The following is a 21,054-nucleotide window of genomic DNA, read 5'->3' as shown; positions in this document are numbered from 1 at the left end:
TATATAATGCTTAGCAAATAGATTTTGTTTAAAACAGCTGAGCACTTCCTGATGATCAGCCTCAGCATGCAACAACATATCTGTTGTTTCCCCCCTTTAGCCAACTCGCTTGAACGTGATCAGAAATGACAACGAGAGCTGGGACTACACAAAACCTTACCTGGTCCGAAGAGGTAACAATCTGCTTCTTGTTCTGTAGGCTATGGAGCACTCTCATTGTGTAGAAGCTGCTGTGTTAGGACTAAAACCTGCCATATCGGGCTGTCAGAGAGTCCATGGGCAGCCTGCAGGGCAGAGTCAGGTTTTCAGCCTGCAGGGCAGAGTCAGGTTTTCCTCCCTCTGGCACAGTAACTCAAATTTGTCCAGGCTGCAAACAGAACAGCAGGAAAGAAGCAGTAAGGATATCAAATAAGTGTGGCTCTTTCTCTCTTTTCATTCCTGCAGGCTGTAGATAAGTCAGATCTTAGCTGTTGGAGAGAGAGAGAGCGACAGAGAGAGGAGAGAGAGCGACAGAGAGAGGAGAGAGAGCGACAGAGAGAGATAGGAGAGAGAGAGAGAGAGAAAGACTGTTTGTCTTGAATTTAGTCTGCATCAGCTAAAATGAAACAGATACTTGGCGATACTTCTCTATATCCTCGCTAACGTTGCTAAATGTGAGACAGAGAGATACTGAGTCAGAGGCTGATGTGGGCACAGTGGTTTTATCATTGTATGAGGAATGTTACAGTAGCACAGATGCTGTTTGAAAAAAGAGCAGAGATATGGCCCTTTCTATGTGAAGTCATCATTGTCACTGTAGCGCACCTATTGGAAGGTGTTTAAGGACCAGTATGGACCACAGACCTGCAGTCAACCAAGCCAACACAAGATCGACCCACTGCACGTCCTTCTCCAAGCAACACACTCTCACATCCGTCTCTCACAAGCCTGCACCTGCCACCCATGGAAATAAAGTGAGAGAGAGAGAGAGAGAAAGAGGGATGGACGACAGGCTGACCCTGCACAACAACATGCATCCATCTTCACCCAAACCTCAAGAGAGAGGGAGAGAGACTACTCATTCACCCTGACCTCATGCAACCTCAACATCAACACGCCCAGGAGAACCCGCCAGTGCCACCTCATGGCTGGAGGACTGACTGCTTTTAGACTGGACCTATTTTCTTCTCTTGCTTGCATCCTGATCTTATTCAGTCAGTGCTCTGACTGTCTAAATCCCTTTCTATCCCCTCACCAAATGACCAGTAGTAGAAATATTTATGTATTAGTCGATACAATCCCTAGTCTGGACATGGGAACATTAGAGACAGAGAGTGCATTTCTCTCTGTCTTCAAATCTGTAGAGAAAGCCTGTATTCTGTTAAATAAGATACACACCTATGCTCTGTAATCTACTTAAATACCAAATTGACACTATCTTCTTCTATAAGCTCTACTTTATATTCTAGTATTTCTGACAATGTCAATGTGTTGCAATGCCTATTTTAGCAGAGAGAAAAGTTTAGAAAACAAATGTTTAGATAATAATTATTGCATGCACTGTTAATGGAAGCACATTGTGTGGATGAAGAGAGTCACAGTTCCTTTTATGATTGTCTCAACTCCCTAGTAAAGTCCCATCTCTGTGAGACCTGGAGTCCCTCTGTCAGAGGTCCAACTTCTCTATCTCCATCTGAAAGTCCCAGCTCTGTGAGACCTGGAGTCCCTCTATCAGAGGTCCAACTTCTCTATCTCCATCTGAAAGTCACAGCTCTGTGAGACCTGGAGTCCCTCTATCAGAGGTCCAACTTCTCTATCTCCATCTAAAAGTCCCAGCTCTGTGAGACCTGGAGTCCTGTATCAGAGGTCCAACTTCTCTATCTCCATTTGAAAGTCCCAGCTCTGTGAGACCTGGAGTCCCTCTATTAGAGGTCCAACTTCTCTATCTCCATCTGAAAGTCCCAGCTCTGTGAGACCTGGAGTCCCTCTATCAGAGGTCCAACTTCTCTATCGCCATCTGAAAGTCACAGCTCTGTGAGACCTGGAGTCCCTCTATCAGAGGTCCAACTTCTCTATCTCCATCTGAAAGTCCCAGCTCTGTGCATGTCATAGCCACTTGTCTCTTAAAGTGCATCTATATATTCAGACTAACCAGGGGACATTAGTAACCTGCTTAGGAGGTTTACTTTACGATGAACATCTCCCTTTACTGCGTGGCTAAATTAGAAAACTCAGGCAAGACGCTAACTCATTTGAAACCCCAGTGAGAGTGTGTTAGCCTCCTGCTGTGGCGTTCTCACAGCATTCTAATTTATTCCTCCAGTGTCCTCTGTGGACAGCTCTTACCTCGGGACAGACTGCTTAAGTAACATGCTTACCTGAGAGGAACTGATATTTGATTCACTTTGAAGCACCCTCACACCTTTATTATACTGGGTGTTGGATTGTATATCAGCCCATTTAAGTGAGCTAATAAAACAGTGCTTAACTTGGACTGAAATAGTGTCGGTACCCATTTTGGGTACCGCTACTGTTTATTATTTAGGTGCCAGAACTCCCCAATACTTTTCATCCAATATTCTATAAGAGTTGCAGGAACTCAAGCAGTACTCAGTTCCTGTGAGCTCCTGCCCAAGTCAAGCTCTGCTGATAAGTCATAGCTCTATCAGCTAGAATGAAGTAACCCAGACCTCTACTCTATCTATCATCTGGTCTGCAGCACCTTCTCATACAGAACCCATTTCCCTGGCATTGAGGAACAGGTGTAAACATGGTGTTACATGTTAGTGCTTGATGCTATACCAACCGCAACAACAAAGTGTCTGTTTTACATCCCAAGGGGACCAGCCAGAGAGGCTCTCTGTGACATCACGTCCCCTCTGAGATGCTTTAACCACAGCAGGGTTCATATTAATGTAGCCTACAGCAAAGATCTTAATTTGAGCCAGTTTGCTACAGCAAGAAAATAATCCTGCAGCAATAGCAAATGTGAAATATTATGTGGATTATAATTAATGGCTTTTTTTGTAGGGGTTGATAAATTACACACTTCAGAAGCCTGAATTACAGTGCAAGTTTTACATTTCCTGCATTGCAGGAATGTTCTCCTGCAACAGGGTGATCAAATTAAGATCCTACCTCTGTAGTAGGCCTTTTTATTAGCCCTCTGATTACAATGAAGAGCAAAACATGACACTCTGTTCTGGGCCAGCTGCAGCTTAACTAGGTCTTTCTTTGCAGCACTGGACCATCTGACTGGACAATAATATTGATAAGATAAAACTAGAGCCTACAGGACTTGCTTTGTGGAGTGTGACCTCAGACCTCTCCCCATCTTTACAAACATTGAATCTATATGTTTTGACCATGACAGTTTACAATCTAAGGTAACACCAAGTAATTTAGTCTCCTCAACTTGTTCAACAGCCATACCATTCATTAGTCTCCTCAACTTGTTCAACAGCCACACCATTCATTACCAGATTCAGCTGAGGTTGAGAACTTAGGGAATGATTTGTACCAAATACAATGCTGTAAGTCTTAGAGATGTTCAGGAGCGGTTTGTTACTAGCCACCTATTCCAAAACAGACTGCAACTCTTTGTTAACGGTTTCAGTGACTTCACCAGCTGTGGTTGCTGATGCGGATATAGTTGAATCATCAGCATACACGGACACACATGCTTTGTTTAATGCCTGAGGCAGGTCATTGGTAAAAATGGAAATGAGTAGAGCGCCTAGAAAGCTGCCCTGCGGTACACCACACTTTACATGTTTGACATTAGAGAAGCTTCCATTTAAGAAAACCCTCTGAGTTCTATTAGATATATGGTTCTGAATGCACATTATGGCAGAGGTTAAAAAGCCATAACACATACGTTTTCTCAAAAACAGTTTATGGTCAATAATATCAAAGGCTGCACTTAAATCTAACAGTACAGCTCCCACAATCTTCTTATCAATTTCTTTCAACAAATCATCAGTCATTTGTCTCAGTGCAGTACATGTTGAGTGCCCTTCTCTATAAGCATGCTGAAAGTCTGTTGTTAATTAGTTTACAGAGAAATAGCATTGTGTTTGGTCAAACACATTTTTTTCCAACAGTTTGCTAAGAGCTGGCAACAAGCTGATAGGTCTGCTGTTAGAACCAGTAATGGCCACTTTACCACTCTTGGGTAACGGAATGATTTTGGCTTCCCTCCAGGCCTGAGGACAAAGACTTTCTTCTAGACTCAGATTAAAGATTTGACAGAGAAGAGTGGCTTTAGAGTCAGCTACCTTCCTCAATAGCTTTCCATCTCAGTTGTCAATGCCAGGAGGTTTGTCATTATTGATCAATAACAATCATTTGTCCAACTCTTCCACACGAACTTCCCAAAATTCAAACGTACAATGCTTTTCTTTCATTCTTAGTTTTATCATGCATGAGTACGATGGCTCAGTGTTTGCTGTTGGCATTTTCTGCTCCATTTTGCCTGCTTTGCCAATGAAGTCATCATTCAAATAATATTATGGTTAAACTCAAATATACTAATTGATAAAAAAACATTATTTTTGGAAGAACATTTTTAGAAACTGTATAATCTTTGTAAATTGTATCATAAATAGGAATGGTGGAGTTATGTCACACATGCAAATAACCAAAATATATGGAAATGTCTGTTCTATCCAAAATTACAACCAGCTGCAGCAAAAAAGGGAAGGCAAGTGGAAATGGGAGAAGGTAAAGAACTTGTCTGTTGGCCCTGCATTAAAGACCAAAATTACATAACAATTGTCAGCTGCACTATATAGGTTGCAAAATAGTTGGGAGATTTTAGATGTACCGATTCCATGGCACATGGTTTATGAACTGAAACACAAAACCAGCCGGATTCAAAACATTCCATTTCAATTGTTATACAAAATTCTTACAACCAATAGAATGTTATATATATAATAGGGATAAAACGATCCCAGCTCTGCAGATTTTGCTGTGAAGAGACATAATAATTAGATCATTGGTTTTGGTACTGCCCATATATACAGTTGAAGTCGGAAGTTTACATACACTTAGGTTGGAGTCATTAAACTCGTTTTTCAACCACTCCACAAATTTCTTGTTAACAAACTATAATTTTGGCAAGTCGGTTAGGACATCTACTTTGTAATTTTTCAAATAATTTTTTACAGACAGATTACTTCACTTATAATTCACTGTATCACAATTCCAGTGGGTCAGAAGTTTACATGCACTAAGTTGACTGTGCCTTTAAACAGCTTGGAAAATTCCAGAAAATTATGTCATGGCTTTAGAAGCTTCTGATAAGCTAATTGACATCATTTGAGTCAATTGGAGGTGTACCTATGGATGTATTTCAAGGCCTACCTTCAAACTCAGTGCCTCTTTGCTTGACATCATGGGAATATCAAAAGAAATCAGCCAAGACCTGAGAAAAACATTTGTAGACTTCTACAAGTCTGGTTCATCCTTGGCAGCAATTTCCAATCGCCTGAAGGTACCACGTTCATCTATACAAACAATAGTACACAAGTATAAACACCATGGGACCACGCAGCTGTCATAACGCTCAGGAAGGAGACGCATTCTGTCTCCTAGAGATGAACGCACTTTGGTGCTGTCTCCTAGAGAGGAATGTACTTAGGTGCGAAAAGTGCAAATCAATCCCAGAACAACAGCAAAGGACTGTGTGAAGATGCTGGAGGAAACAGGTACAAAACTATCTACATCCGCAGTAAAACAAGTCCTTTTTCGACCTAACCTGAAAGGCCACTCAGCAAGGAAGAAGCCACTGCTCCAGAACTGCAATAAAAAAGCCAGACTATGGTTTGCAACAGCACATGGGACAAAGATCGTACTTTTTGGAGAAATGTCCTCTGGTCTGATGAAACAAAAATAGAACTGTTTGGCCATAATGACCATCGTTATGTTTGGAAGAAAAGGGGGGAGGCTTGCAAGCCGAAGAACACCATCACAACCGTGAAGCCCGATGGTGGCAGCATCATGTTGTGGGGGTGCTTTGCTGCAGGAGGGACTGGTGCACTTCACAAAATAGATGGTGTCATGAGGAAGGAAAATTACGTGGATATATTGAAGCAACATCTCAAGACATCAGTCAGGAAGTTAAAGCTTGGTCGCTAATGGGTCTTCCAAATGGACAATGACCCCAAGCATGCTTCCAAAGTTGTGTCAAGATGGCTAATTAAGGACAACAAAGTCAAGGTATTGGAGTGGTCATCACAAAGCCCTGACCTCAATCCTATAGAACATTTGTGGGCAAAACTAAAAAAAGCGTGTGCGAACAAGGAGGCCTGCAAACCTGACTCAGTTACACCAGCTCTATCAGGAGGAATGGGCCAAAATTCACCCAACTAATTGTGGAAAGCTTGTGGAAGGCTACCCGAAATGTTTGACCCAAGTTAAACTATTTAAAGGCAATGCTACCAAATAATAATTGAGTGTATGGTAACATCTGACCCACTGGGAATGTGATGAAAGAAATAAAAGCTGAAATAAATCATTCTCTCTACTATTTTTCTGACATTTCACATTCTTAAAATAAAGTGGTGATCCTAACTGACCTAAGACTGAACATTTTTACTAGGGTTAATGTCAGGAATTGTGAGAAACTGAGTTTAAATGTAAACTTCTGACTTCAACTGTAGCTTGTTTTTGGTTGCAGGTTCAGGAATGTTTTACTTGGAGCTAACTGCAAATAGCATTGCTGGGTGATTTGATAAGTCATAGTCAATCGATCAATAATATATTAATACTCTTAGCAAAGGTGTTTATCTTTAATTTTTTATTTTTTTGTAGAAACTATGAAAATTGAAAGGTTCAGAACTTTTGTGAAACATCACAGCACAGTGGAAAAATATATGGCAGCTAGAAATGAAACTAGATGGTCTTTAGAGATGGATGGGAGGGGTTGAGGGGAGTTGAAGGCTGGGACTGGATGGTCTTCAGAGATAGATGGGAGGGGTTGAGGGGAGTTGAAGGCTGGGACTGGATGGTCTTCAGAGATAGATCGGAGGGGTTGAGGGGAGTTGAAGGCTGGGACTGGATGGTCTTCAGAGATAGATGGGAGGGGTTGAGGGGAGCTTAAGGTTGGGACTGGATGGTCTTCAGAGATAGATGGGAGGGGTTGAGGGGAGCTGAAGCCTGGGACTGGGTGGTCTTCAGAGATAGATGGGAGGGGTTGAGGGGAGCTGAAGGCTGGGACTGGATGGTCTTCAGAGATAGATGGGAGGGGTTGAGGGGAGCTGAAGGCTGGGACTGGATGGTCTTCAGAGATAGATGGGAGGAGTTGAGGGGAGTTGAAGGCTGGGACTGGATGGTCTTCAGAGATAGATGGGAGGGGTGGAGGGGAGTTGAAGGCTGGGACTGGGTGGTCTTCAGAGATAGATGGGAGGGGTTGAGGGGAGCTGAAGGCTGGGACTGGGTGGTCTTCAGAGATAGATGGGAGGGGTTGAGGGGAGCTGAAGGCTGGGACTGGATGGTCTTCAGAGATAGATGGGAGGGGTTGAGGGGAGCTGAAGGCTGGGACTGGATGGTCTTCAGAGATAGATGGGAGGGGTTGAGGGGAGCTGAAGGCTGGGACTGGGTGGTCTTCAGAGATAGATGGGAGGGGTTGAGGGGAGCTGAAGGCTGGGACTGGATGGTCTTCAGAGATAGATGGGAGGGGTTGAGGGGAGTAAAAATATACTGTCCGTGAAATGTATATAGTAAACTGGAAGTGGAAGCGTAAGTATTGTTGTCCATTAGTTTACTCCAATTAGGGGAGGGGTGATAGAGTTAGAGAACAATAATAAAGGAAAATGTATTTTACAAAATATATATTTCAAATGATATATTTGACCCCACAAATAGATGGGGGGATTGGAAAGGATGCAGACAATTACATTGACAGAAGCCACAATCTATTTGCAATATTAAAGCTGATCTACCCCCTAAAAAAGAGAGAGACAAAATTAATAATTGGCAATATCAAATGGTTTGGTGATGAATAAGCCATCTGATTCAATGAAATATAGAGTTCAATTTGTCTTTCTGGCCATAATTTAATTTAAAGTACTCCAAAGTTTTTTTGCCATCATTCTTTATATCATTGATCTTAGGTTTATAATACAGTTTCTTCTTCTTTTTGTTGATTTTAGCCACATAATTTCTCAATTTGCAGTAAGTAAGCCAGTCAGATATGTAGCCAGACTTGTTTGCCACTCCTTTTGCCCCATCTCTTTCAACCATACAGTTTTACAATTCCTCATCAATCCATGGAGCCTTAACAGTTTTAACAGTCAGTTTCTTAACAGGTGCATGTTTATCAATAATTGGAAGAAGCAATTTCATAAGTTCATCAAGTGCAGCATCTGAATGCTCCTTATTAATCACATCACACCATCAAATATCTTAACATTATCCACATAAGAGTCACAGCAAAATCTTAATATACTACTTCAGGCCCAGCTTTTGGAACTGTGGCTTTCCTGGATATAGCCACTATATTGTGATCACTTCATCCAATGGGTACGGATATAGCTTTAGAACAGAGTTCTACAGTATTAGTAAAAATGTGATGAATACATGTGGATGATCTTGTTCCTGTAGTGTTTGTAAACACCCTGGTAGGTTGATTAATAACCTGAACCAGATTACAGGCACTGCTAACAGTGAGAAGCTTTCTCTTGAGCAGACAGCTTGATGAAAACCTGTCAATATTCAGGTTCCCAAGAAAGTAGACATTTCTGTTTACATCACATACACTAACAAGCATTTCACACATATTATTTAGATACTGACTGCTAGGACTTGGTGGCCTATAGCAATACCCCAAAAGAAAAGGCTTTCGATGTGCCAGGTGAACCTGCAACCACAACACTTCAATAACACTTGACATAAGATCTTCTCTAAGCATTACAGGGATATGGCTCTGAATATATAAAGCAACATCTCCCCCAAAAGCATTTCTGTCTCTTCTATAGATGTTATATCATTGTACTGATACTGCTGTATCATCAAATTAATTATCTGGGTCTCAGAAATGGCAAATATATGAACGTTATCTGATGTTAGTAAGTTATTGATTTCATGAACCTTATTTCTAAGGCTACATATATTAACATGGGCCATTTTCAGCCCCTTCCTGGGTAGCTTATCAGAGATAGACATGATATGTAAAAGAGCAAACAAAGCAAGAGAAAAAAATATACATTCAGCAATCCATGAATCAATTTGTGTGTGTGTGTGTGTGTGTGTGTGTGTGTGTGCTGCAGGGTTGAAGCTATGAACCCACAGGCTTGGCTCTTTCATCCCTTCCAGGCTTTTGGGAGGGAGGGTGGACAATGAGCCTGTCATAGCAGATGTAAGCAATGTCCCCACACAATCTGGCAGTTTTCATGGCTGGGATGCGTTATTTCCTTTTCTGGCGCACAGCTTCAAGATAGTCTTCGTTGAGGAAGATGCACCTTCAACCTCAGGAACTTTACCACTATCGGCCTAGGCCTGTTACCTGGGCCTGTTACCTGGGCCGGGGATGAGTTTTCCAAGTCCTGTGGGCATGCTCCACCTCAATCTTCCTGTGGTCCATCTTCAGTTTCTCTGAGATCATTTCACTCACTTTGTCTTCAGATTCCATCCAGGTCTCATGTGGAGATTCTGCAATTCCATCCACAACCATGTTGTTCCGCCTTGATTGTCCCTCGAGTCTGATTTCTCCGTCATTGTTATCATGGATTCACACACAGATCTGATGTCCTCTCTCAATGACTTACAGATTGCTGTCCTCTTGCTATTCTCCTGTTTCAACTCATCGGGCTGAGCCTGGGAGAACTGCAAACTGTCCTTCAGGATCTGGACCTCTCTGGTCAGGTCGTCCATTCTTGTATTAGTTGAATCAACCAGTATTCGGACACAACACTTGAAGCTATTTTATTGTTGCTGTAACAACTGCTTGTAGAACTATTTTTGTTTGTTTAAAAGATCCTTCACCTGTGATAGAGAGACACTACTGTGATCAACGGTACTCCCGCCGGCTTTGGTCTTTGTTATGATACCAATGTGGCGGCAGGTAGCCTAGTGGTTTGAGCGTTGGGACTTGTAACCGAACTAAGATCGAATCCCCAAGCTGACAAGGTAAAAATCGTTGTTACTTGGAACAAGGCAGTTAAACCACTGTTCCTAGACCATCGTTGGAAATAATAATTTGTTCTTAACTGACTTGCCTAGTTAAATAAATAAAATAAAATGTAGGTTACGCTGTTACTCCTCGCATTTCCAGACAGGGCAGGTCGCAGGGAAGATTGAAAACAATAAACAGCAGGGATCTAGACAGACACAAACCTGGGACAATCCGTGGTCTCTGCCACAATGGCTATCTGCATCGCTGGCTGTGTTTATACTCTCAGAAAAACACCTCTAGCTTGATAGGCAGCTAGCTATCATTTAGGCTAGCTGCTACACCAAGCAGCTCCTCAGACCCGGCCTTGGTTGGCAGGATCACTGGACAGATAGTAGCAGACCCGTCAACTGATGCCAACCGTGTCACGGGACCCAAACTCAAAAGGTAGCTAGCTAGTAACCAAACTTTCAAAACTTTCCATAACAACAAACCGAGCTCTCCCTCGTTCCGCGGTCCGTGTTGTGCGGTGCGTTCAAGACAACTGGAGGCTAGAGGATGGGCAACTGCTCAGTGTAAAGATGAGCGTACAGCAGGGGTCTGCAGTCTCTCCGTGGGAGTTCTTAATGATGTATAGTTTTCCCTTCTACCAAGAGGATGAGGAGAGTAGAGGAAATAGGGGGATTTGTGAGGGGAGGGGGGATTTGAGGGTATTCGTGACTTGATTGTTGAGGGAGCGGCCGTAGCTTGAGATGGGAGGGGCCGTAGGGTGAGATGGGAGGGGGGGTTTAGGTGACTTATGCTTGCACAGCAGATAAAACAATGAACCTTGCTGCACATCCCTGATTTGTGACTGAAGGTCACTGTCTGTTTGATGAGCTTTCTCTCTCTCAATAATCCGGTACTGGTACCCCTGTATATAGTCTCGTTATTTTTATGTCATTTTCTTGTGTTACTTTTTGATTTTATTTTTTTGCTTTATTTTTTACTTCCCATTTAGTGGTGCACAATTGTCCCAGCATCGTCCGGTTAGGGGAGGGTTTGGCCGGGGCAGGCCGTCATTTTAAAATAAGAATTTGTTCTTAACTGACTTGCCTAGTTAAATAAAGGTTAAAAAGATAATGATACTTTAGTTTATTTAGTAAATCTTTTCTTAACTCTATTTCTTGAACTGCATTGTTGGATAAGGGCTTGTAAGTAAGCATTTCACTGTGAGGTCTACCTACACCTGTTGCATGTGGCACGTGACAAAAAACATTTGATTTGATATATTTGATTTGAACTATTATTAGGCATGTTGAGGGCTCCTTTGGGACTGTTCTTGTGGGAGATGGGACTGCAGCTGCTCTTTGTCCATCCTGTGCCTCCATGTATCTCACTGTGATTCTGTGGCAGATGTGAACTGACTGTATGATGATGTAACACAGGTTGATGTTGTGCACTTGTGCTGAAAGAGACAACCTGTGCCAATAAAGCCAAGACCTCAGTGAGAGGGTTGCTGACTGTTCACGCTAGTGATGTAATTCAGGTACTGTTCCTCCACCAATCTTTGTATTACAAATGTAACAATGTTTTCCCCCTATTTAAAATGTGATATTTTATGTTGTTTCTTTCTATTCTTGTGTTTTCTCTCTACTGTTCCTTGTCTATAGGTTGTGAAGGATTTAAATGGTATTTTTTTTTTAAGTGAATTGCCGTTGGGGTTAACAGTAGGACCTACCTTTTAAAACATGTATTGGCGTCTTCTTCTCTCTGTGTGTATTAGTACAACATAGTACTACTATTTAAAGTACTACTATGGTAAAGGTACAACTGTGGATGCATTATAGTCCTTCTAATGCAAATTATTACCAGGAGCATGCTCTAATAGAGCGGCAGGTGTTGGGCCAGTAACTGAAAGGTTGCTTGTTTGAATACTGGAGCCGACAAGGTAAAAAATCTGTTGCTGTGCCCTTGAGCAAGGCACTTAACCCTAATTGCTCTAGGGGTGCTGTACAATGATGACCCCACTCTTTGTGGGTGTCTCAGGGGGAGTTGGGATATGCAAGAAGCACATTTCCATTATACACTTGTGTTAACAGGACAAATATAAACACCCCAAAAAATAATAATTATGTGTGTTAATCAATAGCATTTTTTCCATAAGTAGCTTTGACTTCATTATTGTGCCCTGTTGTGCCCTATGCCTGCACTGTTACTATGTGAACATGTAATGTAAAGTAAGATGTTAACAGAGAGTGGGTTTCCCAGTCGGTGTACTCATACTCACCTGTAATGTCACAGAGTTTCTGTCGCCTCTAATTATTCTGCTTCTTTACTTCCAATGACCTTTCTATCAGTGTGTCTATGTGAATAGCACCTATTTCAATTTGTAGCTCAGAGCCATTTACCTCATACTCTCTCCCTGTGTTGTGAATGTGTTGATGTTTCAGAGCGTGGGAAGGGCAGGCAGGCCATACTGGGGGAGCACCCGTCCTCTTACGGAGACAATGGATACGGTAAGATCCCGCCTCTCAGCACCAAAACACTACCATATTACTTAGTGTATCGGCTTCCTCCATCTCTAGACACAGACTGCTACATTATCCACTCTATCCACACAGACTGCTACAATATCCACTCTATCCACACAGACTGCTACATTATCCACTCTATCCACACAGACTGCTACATTATCCACTCTATCCACACAGACTGCTACATTATCCACTCTATCCACACATACTGCTAAAGGATCCACTCTAACCACACAAACTGCTACATTATCCATCCCATCCATACAGACTGCTACATTATCCACACTCCCCATTCCTCAAGTGAAACCCTGCCCAACCACCTCTATGTCTCGGATGGTATAGATTCCCAACCTTATCTGAAGGTGAGAGGAGTAGAGAGTAGAGACCTCCCACCCTGCTTTGTCTCCAGAGGCTACCCATATGTAACCCACCTCTAGACTAGTTTTACCATCAGGGTTGTGTTTAGTAGGATCAAATAGGATCAAACAGTATACGAAAGCAGTAGCTGGCCTCCTCCATTTCAAAATGTTTTATCCCGTTTCATGCCTAAATCAAATCAAATGTATTTATATAGCCCTTCTTACATCAGCCGATATCTCAAAGTGCTGTACAGAAACCAAGCCTAAAACCCTAAACAGCAAACAATGCAGGTGTAAAAGCACCTACTGAACACAACTCAGGTGGAAGTGAAAGTTGTAACCCCTCCTCCTCCTTTCCCCTTGGGTTTTGTATTCCAGGGTCACACTGCCCCCTGCTGCCTCTCCCAGGGAACAGCAGGTACAAGCTGAGCTCCCATGACATCCCAGAGGTAGTGGCTTACCCCCTGCCCCAAAGCTCCTCCTACAACAACCACGGCTCTAGCTCTGTCGCCATGGTGAGCGGCCTGCACCCCACCAAGATGAACTGCACCCGCATCTTCAACCTTTTCTGTCTCTATGGCAACATCGAAAAGGTCAGCAGCAGAGATCCATTTTAGGAGGGACTTGAGGGCATCCATGTGTGTGTTTGGGATAGTTTGAGTGTGAATGAACATTTCTTTGATGAATTCATTTTTTGTTGTTGTCAGTGTGTGTTATTCTGTTTGAAGTATTTCTGTTTGAAGTAGGTGTGCTAAAGCAGTAGTCCTCAAATCTCTCCTGGGGACCCACAACTGTTTTATGGATATAATCTATTCCAGAACACATCTGATTCATGGCGCCGGAGAAGATGGCTGATGTTTTACGTGCTCCTAACCAACTGTTTTTTCTTTTTCTCTTTTTTTTAATTGTTTGTAACTTTTTTTTAAAAACTTATTCTGTACATAATGTTGCTATGACCGGAAATAACTTCTGGACATCAGAACAGCGATAACTCACCATGAACTGGCAAAAGCTTTTTTTTCTTTAACGAGTCCGACGAGCCCGATGTGAAAGTCATACTGCTTTCCCGGGAACAGGCCCAAATCCCCATAATTTGCGTGAGAATTCGTAGGCGATCGAATGAACCCCCATTGCCTTCCGTTCTACTAGCTGACATGCAATCATTGGAAGAAGAAAAACAACGACCTACGAGGAAGATTAAACTACCAACGGGACATTTAAAAACTGTAATATCTAATGCTTCACTGAGTCGTGGCTGAACAATGACATTATCAACATACAGCTGGCTGGTTATACGCTGTATCGGCAGGATAGAACAGCTGCGTCTGGTAAGACAAGGGGGCGGACTATGTATATTTGTAAACAAATTTTAAGAAAGTCTCAAGGTTTTGCTCGCCTGAGGTAGAGTATCTCATGATAAGCTGTATACCACACAATCTACCTAGAGAGTTTTCATCTGTATTTTTTGTAGCTGTCTACATACCACCGCAGACCAATGCTGACACTAAGACCGCGCTCATTGAGCTGTATTCCTCCATAAGCAAACAGGAAAACGCTCATCCAGAGGCGGCGCTCTTAGAGGCCGGGACATTAATGCAGGGAAACTTAAATCCACTTTACAAAATTTCTATCGGCATGTTAAATGTGTAACCAGAGGGAAAAAACTTGTGACCACCTTTACTCCACACACAGAGACGTGTACAAACCTCTCCCTTGTCCTCCATTTGGCAAATCTGACCATAATTCCATCCTCCTTATTCCTGCTTACAGGCAAAAATTAAAGCAGGAAGCACCAGTGACTCGGTCTATAAAAAAATGGTCAGATGAAGCAGATGCTAAACTACAGGACTGTTTTGCTATCACAGACTGGAACATGTTCCGGGATTCTTCTGATGGCATTGAGGAGTACATCACAACAGTCACTGGCTTCATCAATAAGTGCATCGATGACGTCGTCCCCACAGTGACCAAACGTACATACCCCAACCAGAAACCAAGGATTACAGGCATCATCCGCACTGAGCTAAAGGCTAGAGCTGCCGCTTTCAAGGAGCAGGACTCTAACCCGGAAGCTTATAAGAAATCCCACTATGCCCTCTGATGAACCATCAAACAGGCAAAGTGTCAATACAGGACTAAGATTGAATTGTACTACACCAGCTCCGACGCTTGTCAGGTGTGGCAGGGCTTACAAACCATTACAGACTACAAAGGGAAGTACAGCCGAGAGCTGCCCAGTGACACGAGCCTACCAGACGAGCTAAACTACTTTGATGCTTACTTTGAGGCAAACAACACTGAAACATGCATGAGAGCACCAGCTGTTCTGGACGACTGTGTGATCACGCTATCCGCAGCCCGATGTAAGTAAGACCTTTAAACAGGACAACATTCACAAGGCTGCAGGGCTATACGGATTATCAGGATGTGTACTACGAGCATGCGCTGACCAACTGGCAAGTGTCTTCACTGACATTTTCAACCTCTCCCTGTCCGAGTCTGTAATGTTTTAAGCAGACCACCATAGTCTCTGTGCCCAAGAACACTAAGGGAACCTGCCTAAATGACTACCGACCCGTAGCACTCACGTATGGAGCCACAAAGTGCTTTGAAAGGCTGATCATGGTTCACATCAACACCATTATCCCAGAAACCACTCCAATTTGCGTACAGCCTTAACAAATCCACAGATGATACAATCTCTATTGCACTCCACACTGCCCTTTCCCACCTGGACAAAAGGAAAACCTATGTGAGAATGCTATTCATTGACCACAGCTCAGCATTCAACACCATAGTGCCCTCAAAGCTCATCACTAAGCTAAGGACCCTGGGACTAAACACCTCCTTCTGCAACTGGATCCTGGACTTCCTGATGGGCCGCCCCCAGGTGGTAAGGGTAGGTAACAACACATCCGCCACACTGATCCACAACACAGGGTACCCTCAGGGGTGCGTACTCAGTCCCCTCCTGTACTCCCTGTTCACTCATGACTGCACGGCCAGGCATGATTCCAACACCATCATTAAGTTTGCTGATGACACAACAGTAGTAGGCCTGGTCACCGACAACGACGAGACAGCCTATAGGGAGGAGGTCAGAGACAACAACCTCTCCCTCAACGTGATCAAGACAAAGGAGATGATTGTGGACTACAGGAAAAGGAGGACCAAGCACGCCCCAATTCTCATCAACGGGGCTGTAGTGGAGCAGGTTGAGAACTTCAAGTTCCTTGGTGTCCACATCACCAACAAACTAACATGGTCCAAACATACCAAGACAGTCGTGAAGAGGGCACGGCAAAACCTATTCCCCCTCAGGAGACTGAAAAGATTTGACATGGGTCCCCAGATCCTCAAAAGGTCCGACAGTTGAACCATCACTGCCTGGTATGGCAACTGCTCGGCCTCCGACCGCAAGGCACTACAGAGGGTAGTGCGTACGGCCCAGTACATCACTGGTGCCAAGCTGCCTGCCATCCAGGACCTCTACACCAGGCGGTGTCAGAGGAAGGCCCTAAAAATAGTCAAATACTCCAGCCATCCTCGTCATAGACTGTTCTCTCTGCTACCACACGGCGAGCGGTACCGGACCGCCAAGTCTATGTCCAAGGGGCTTCTAAACAGCTTCTACCCCCAAGCCATAAGACTCCTGAACATCTAATCAAATGGCAAGCCAGACTATTTCCATTGCCCCCCCAACCCCTCTTTTACGCTGCTGCTACTCTCTGTTATTATCTATGTATAGTCACTTTAATAACTCTACCGGCATGTAGCCTAGTGGTTAGTGGGTTGGGCCAGTAACTGAAAGGTTGCTAGATTGAATCCCTGAGCTGACAAGGTAAAAATCTGTTGTTCTGCCCCTGAACAAAGCAGTTGACCCACTTTTCCTAGGCCGTTGTTGTAAATAAGAATTTGTTCTTAAATGACATGCCTAGTTAAATAAAGGTTAAATGAAATAAATAAATAAACCTACATGTACATATTACCTCGACTTACCGGTGTAGTCTCGCTATTGTTATTTTACTGCTGCTGTTACTTACTTACTTACTTGTTCCTTTTATTTATTTTATTTCTTATTCTTATTAGTATTTTTTAAACTGCATTGTTGGTTAGGGGCTTGTAAAGTAAGCATTTCACTGTTGTATTCAGCGCATTCAAATTGTCAACTAATTATCAAGCCCTTGACTAAGTCAATCAGGTTAGCTAGTTCAGGGTGAAACAAAATTGTGAAATGTCTGGCGGGCCCCGAGGAGGGGTTTGAGAACCACTGTGCTAAAGGTGTATGTAGCTATATAGTATTTGAGGCTTGCTATGTACATCATGTGTCTAAATCTGTGTGTGTGACAGGTGAAGTTCATGAAGAGTGTCCCGGGCACTGCCCTAGTAGAGATGGGGGATGAGTATGCAGTGGACAGGGCCATCACTCACCTCAACAGCATCAAGGTGTTTGGCAAGCGGCTTAATGTCTGGTGAGTGTCCTTGTTAGCATGTTAGAGGATATCTTAACACCTGCAGTATTCAACCACGGAATTAATGTTATTATCTAGTATATTTTTACTAATTCTTTGTATTCCATTCCCTTCCTCTCCATTTCTCTCCCTCTCTCTCTCTCTCTTTCTCTGTCTCTCTGTCTCTCTGTCTCTCTGTCTCTCTCTCTGTCTCTCTCTTTCTCTCTGTCTCTCTTTCTCTCTGTCTCTCTTTCTCTCTCTCTCTCTCTCTCTCTCTCTCTCTCTCTCTCTCTCTCTCTCTCTCTCTCTCTCTCTCTCCTCTCTCTCTCCTCTCTCTCTCCTCTCTCTCTCTCTCTCTCTCTCTCTCTCTCTCTCTCTCTCTCTCTCTCTCTCTCTCTCTCTCTCTCTCCCTCCAGTGTGTCCAAGCAGCATGCGGTCATACCCAGTCAGGTGTTTGAACTGGAGGACGGCAGCAGCAGCTATAAGGACTTTGCCATGACCAGGAACAACCGCTTCACCAGCCAAGGCCAGGCCTCCAAGAACATCATCCAGCCACCCTCCTGTGTGTTGCACTACTACAATGTTCCTCCCTGCATCTCAGAGGACCAGCTACTGAGGGTAGGGCTGCAATGATGTCAATGGTAGCCGATAGGATGTGAGCAGAAGCCTGAGGGTTTGTGGGTCAAGGCTAGGGGACGGGATATAGGTAAGGTTTATGGTTAACTCCCACCCTGTGAGCTGCACTACTGCAACGTTCCATCTGAAAGTACCAGCTGCTGAGGTTATGGCTGGAATGACAGGGTTTCTGGGGAATGGGGAATAGAGAAGGGTTTCTGAGGTCTGTATGGGGTAGGGTTTAGCGTTGACTCTCATCCTGTGAGCTGCACTATTACAAGCCCCTCCCCCTACATTTCAGAGGGCCAGCTGGATCTTGGAAGGAGGGTGGATGGATATCTGATGTTTGGTGGATAGGAGGCCTAAGAGATTAAACTATTTTGCTGAACAATTACTTCCATAGAAGAAGCGGACCACAGATGTATCTACCAGTCATTCACTGTCAATGATCTCTGTAGTTTGACCGTTACTAAAGAGCTCCATCTTGTGGATGTGGTTAGAAAAACATGAGCGTTGTCTCAGCTGCCCTTGTTGACTGTTGTTTGATTTCTTACAGCTATGCTCAGAACATGATGTGCCGGGTTTCACCAAGTTCAAGATGTTTGATGCAAAGCGTAAGTTTATCATTTTGTTCACTGTTCACTTTTTATTTTGTTAGGCTGTTGAAGGAGTTAGCTGTACTGCCATACTTAATTAAGTTGTCCTACTGTCCTCTCTTGTCATCAGCCTCCTCCAAAACTATCTCGGGGTTGTTAGAGTTTGACTCCAAGACGCACGCGGTTGAGGTCTTGACCGTCCTAAACCACTACCAGATCAGAATACCAAGTAAGTGACCAGATGGCCTTGCTTTCCTCAACAGTGACCGCACTCTAGCACCAAACACTCCACCGTTAGTAGTCACTCTCAGCGGGATAACTGAGTGTGTTACATAGTCAGGCACACTAGGACCGGAGTCTGTGTACCATCTGCTGCACACCTTTTTCTCAGACCAGACTTAACGCTGCTGTGTTCAGAATTCTCCCTGCCAATGTCCCCAACAGGGTGGACATGTGTGTGTGCATGCCATGTGAGCATGTGTGTTTGTTTATGTGTAGGAATATGTGTGAGTGTGTGTATAGTAGGTGTGTAACCCAGTGTGTCTGACCTTTTCCAGATGGCTCTAACCCCTACACCCTGAAGCTGTGCTTCTCCACGTCCTCTCACCTCTGAGGAACTCAGGACCAGGGCACCAGCAGGACTGACCAGAGCCCAGTAGGAGATGGAGAGAGATAAAGGATGGGGCTGGGAGGGACAGAGTACTGAGCTAACAAGACACTGAGACTCACTGTCTCCCGTTGAAGTGGAGAAGACTACTGAAACACACAAGTGTGAAACACTGGAAAATTGCTGAAGAGGTTTTCTCTTGTACCTCTTGTTTTCTAGTATTTTCTGTTCTGTTAGTTTTTAAGTTGTCTCTATATAGAGAGAGCCAATCAGAACTAAGAACAGAGAGACGACACCCTCTCTTCCCAGCGTCCGTTGGGGCTGAGCATGGTACTGTAATGTAACAGATGACCCCTGAAAAGACTTGTTGTGGACAGAATGTGATTACTTGCCAATTTTTGCATTGTGTTCGAAGACTGAATAGAGGACGTCCAATATGCATCCATGCTGGTAAAGACTATCCAAAATGGTCGCCGTATTTATGGGTGGACAGTGCTGCATTTATGCTCACCTTATTTAGCTGAGCAGCAGAAACTCAGTCGGTACTTCAGTGGAACAATGTGTCAATATGAATTTAAAATCGCACTGTAACATGTAAATGTGTACATAATTGAAATGAAAGCTCTGCTATAGAGGGTTGTGACAGGGGAGCGGGTGATATTATTCATCTTATTTGAGGTCATTGTGTCAGCAGGTGTTTTGCTTTGGAGTGGACCGTTTAATGATGCGTTTTAGACACTGTGTTTGTACGATGTTTACACATGAAGAGCCCATGGTCTGTGTAGTATGTCAGTGTTTTGGGGCACACTGTTTGAATGTTAGTACTGGGTTCAGTGTAGTATCATGGCTCGCCTGCACTGGTTCAGTGTCAGTAGTTTTGTACATTCAGACTGTTTTAGTGTTTAGTGACACGCCGATATGTCTTGTGTTCACAAAATGGCTGTATCCAGAATCATTATACATCACCCCTAGCTCTTTGCCTCATTAATTAGCAAATATTTTGATATTAATTAGTATATTTAAAACATTTATGGACATTTTCAGATGTCCTAATCCCTCAAATACCTAAGGTTATTTGGGAACTGCCCTGTCAAAGAGTGTAACAAATAATATGACTACAAATTCTTAGCACAACAAACTTGGGATTCCATTTTACTTGCAAAATAAGGAAATTACATGTTAAAGCCAAATTCCATTGGTTTACTCTGTATGTACTATTGTATAACATGAGCAATTACATACAGTACAAACCTTAAGGTGTTAATCAACCTTTCTGCAAGTAGCAAATTGCTATTGTATCTACTGCAGGGGAGGCTTTTCCAGGCACAGGATCAGGTTTGATTGGTTCTGGATGCATCCTGAGAACGTGACATTCATTAAGCATTCAACAGTCTACAGATCCTCTTACATTATTATTCCAGAATTGTTCCACATTCCGACTTCCATTTCAAAAGCCTGGAGTTACCATAAACAGCAGTCTTGTGCTTAAGTTCATGTTATCATCAAATGTAAGACACTACACGCATGTTCAGGTGGGTAGATCCCATGACTTCCATGTCTGACTGGTCATTAAATGGCGTTGTATCTATGGCTTTGTGGTGGATTTTATGGAGTTTTGTGATTTTGTGCCAGTGTTAGTCACTGGAGTGACACCAGAATAGAATCCTCATGCACACTACTGATTGTCCATACTCCTGCCCTATGAGCTTTGAGAACACACTACAATGAATTCCCTTAAACAAACTTCAGAGGATCCCTCTGCCCACAAATGTATCTCTGAGGGCATAACTTGTTCAAATAGAACACTGCAGCCTTTG

General features: G+C 43.3%; 1 protein-coding gene across 2 annotated transcripts in view; it reads left to right on the top strand.

Annotated features, from left to right (window-relative positions):
- Positions 1 to 20,828, top strand: part of LOC110530258 (heterogeneous nuclear ribonucleoprotein L-like) — a 65,883-nt gene extending 45,055 nt beyond the window's left edge. Inside the window, exons 6-13 of one of the 2 annotated variants that reach the window (XM_036986453.1) lie at positions 101 to 173; positions 12,526 to 12,591; positions 13,347 to 13,561; positions 17,319 to 17,440; positions 17,836 to 18,037; positions 18,591 to 18,648; positions 18,761 to 18,859; positions 19,188 to 20,828. In XM_036986453.1, the coding sequence (XP_036842348.1) occupies positions 101 to 173; positions 12,526 to 12,591; positions 13,347 to 13,561; positions 17,319 to 17,440; positions 17,836 to 18,037; positions 18,591 to 18,648; positions 18,761 to 18,859; positions 19,188 to 19,243 (891 nt within the window). In that variant the 3' untranslated portion in view covers positions 19,244 to 20,828. Of the gene's footprint in view, positions 1 to 100; positions 174 to 12,516; positions 12,592 to 13,346; positions 13,562 to 17,318; positions 17,441 to 17,835; positions 18,038 to 18,590; positions 18,649 to 18,760; positions 18,860 to 19,187 lie in introns of both variants that reach the window. The other variant, XM_036986443.1, reaches the window with a different exon arrangement.
- Positions 20,829 to 21,054: the final 226 nt, after the last annotated feature.

Source organism: Oncorhynchus mykiss, chromosome 1 (assembly GCF_013265735.2).
Source record: "Oncorhynchus mykiss isolate Arlee chromosome 1, USDA_OmykA_1.1, whole genome shotgun sequence".
NCBI classification, from domain to species: Eukaryota; Metazoa; Chordata; class Actinopteri; order Salmoniformes; family Salmonidae; genus Oncorhynchus; species Oncorhynchus mykiss.
Note: the sequence above shows the minus strand (reverse complement) of the source record. Positions and strands in the feature narration are given on the sequence as shown.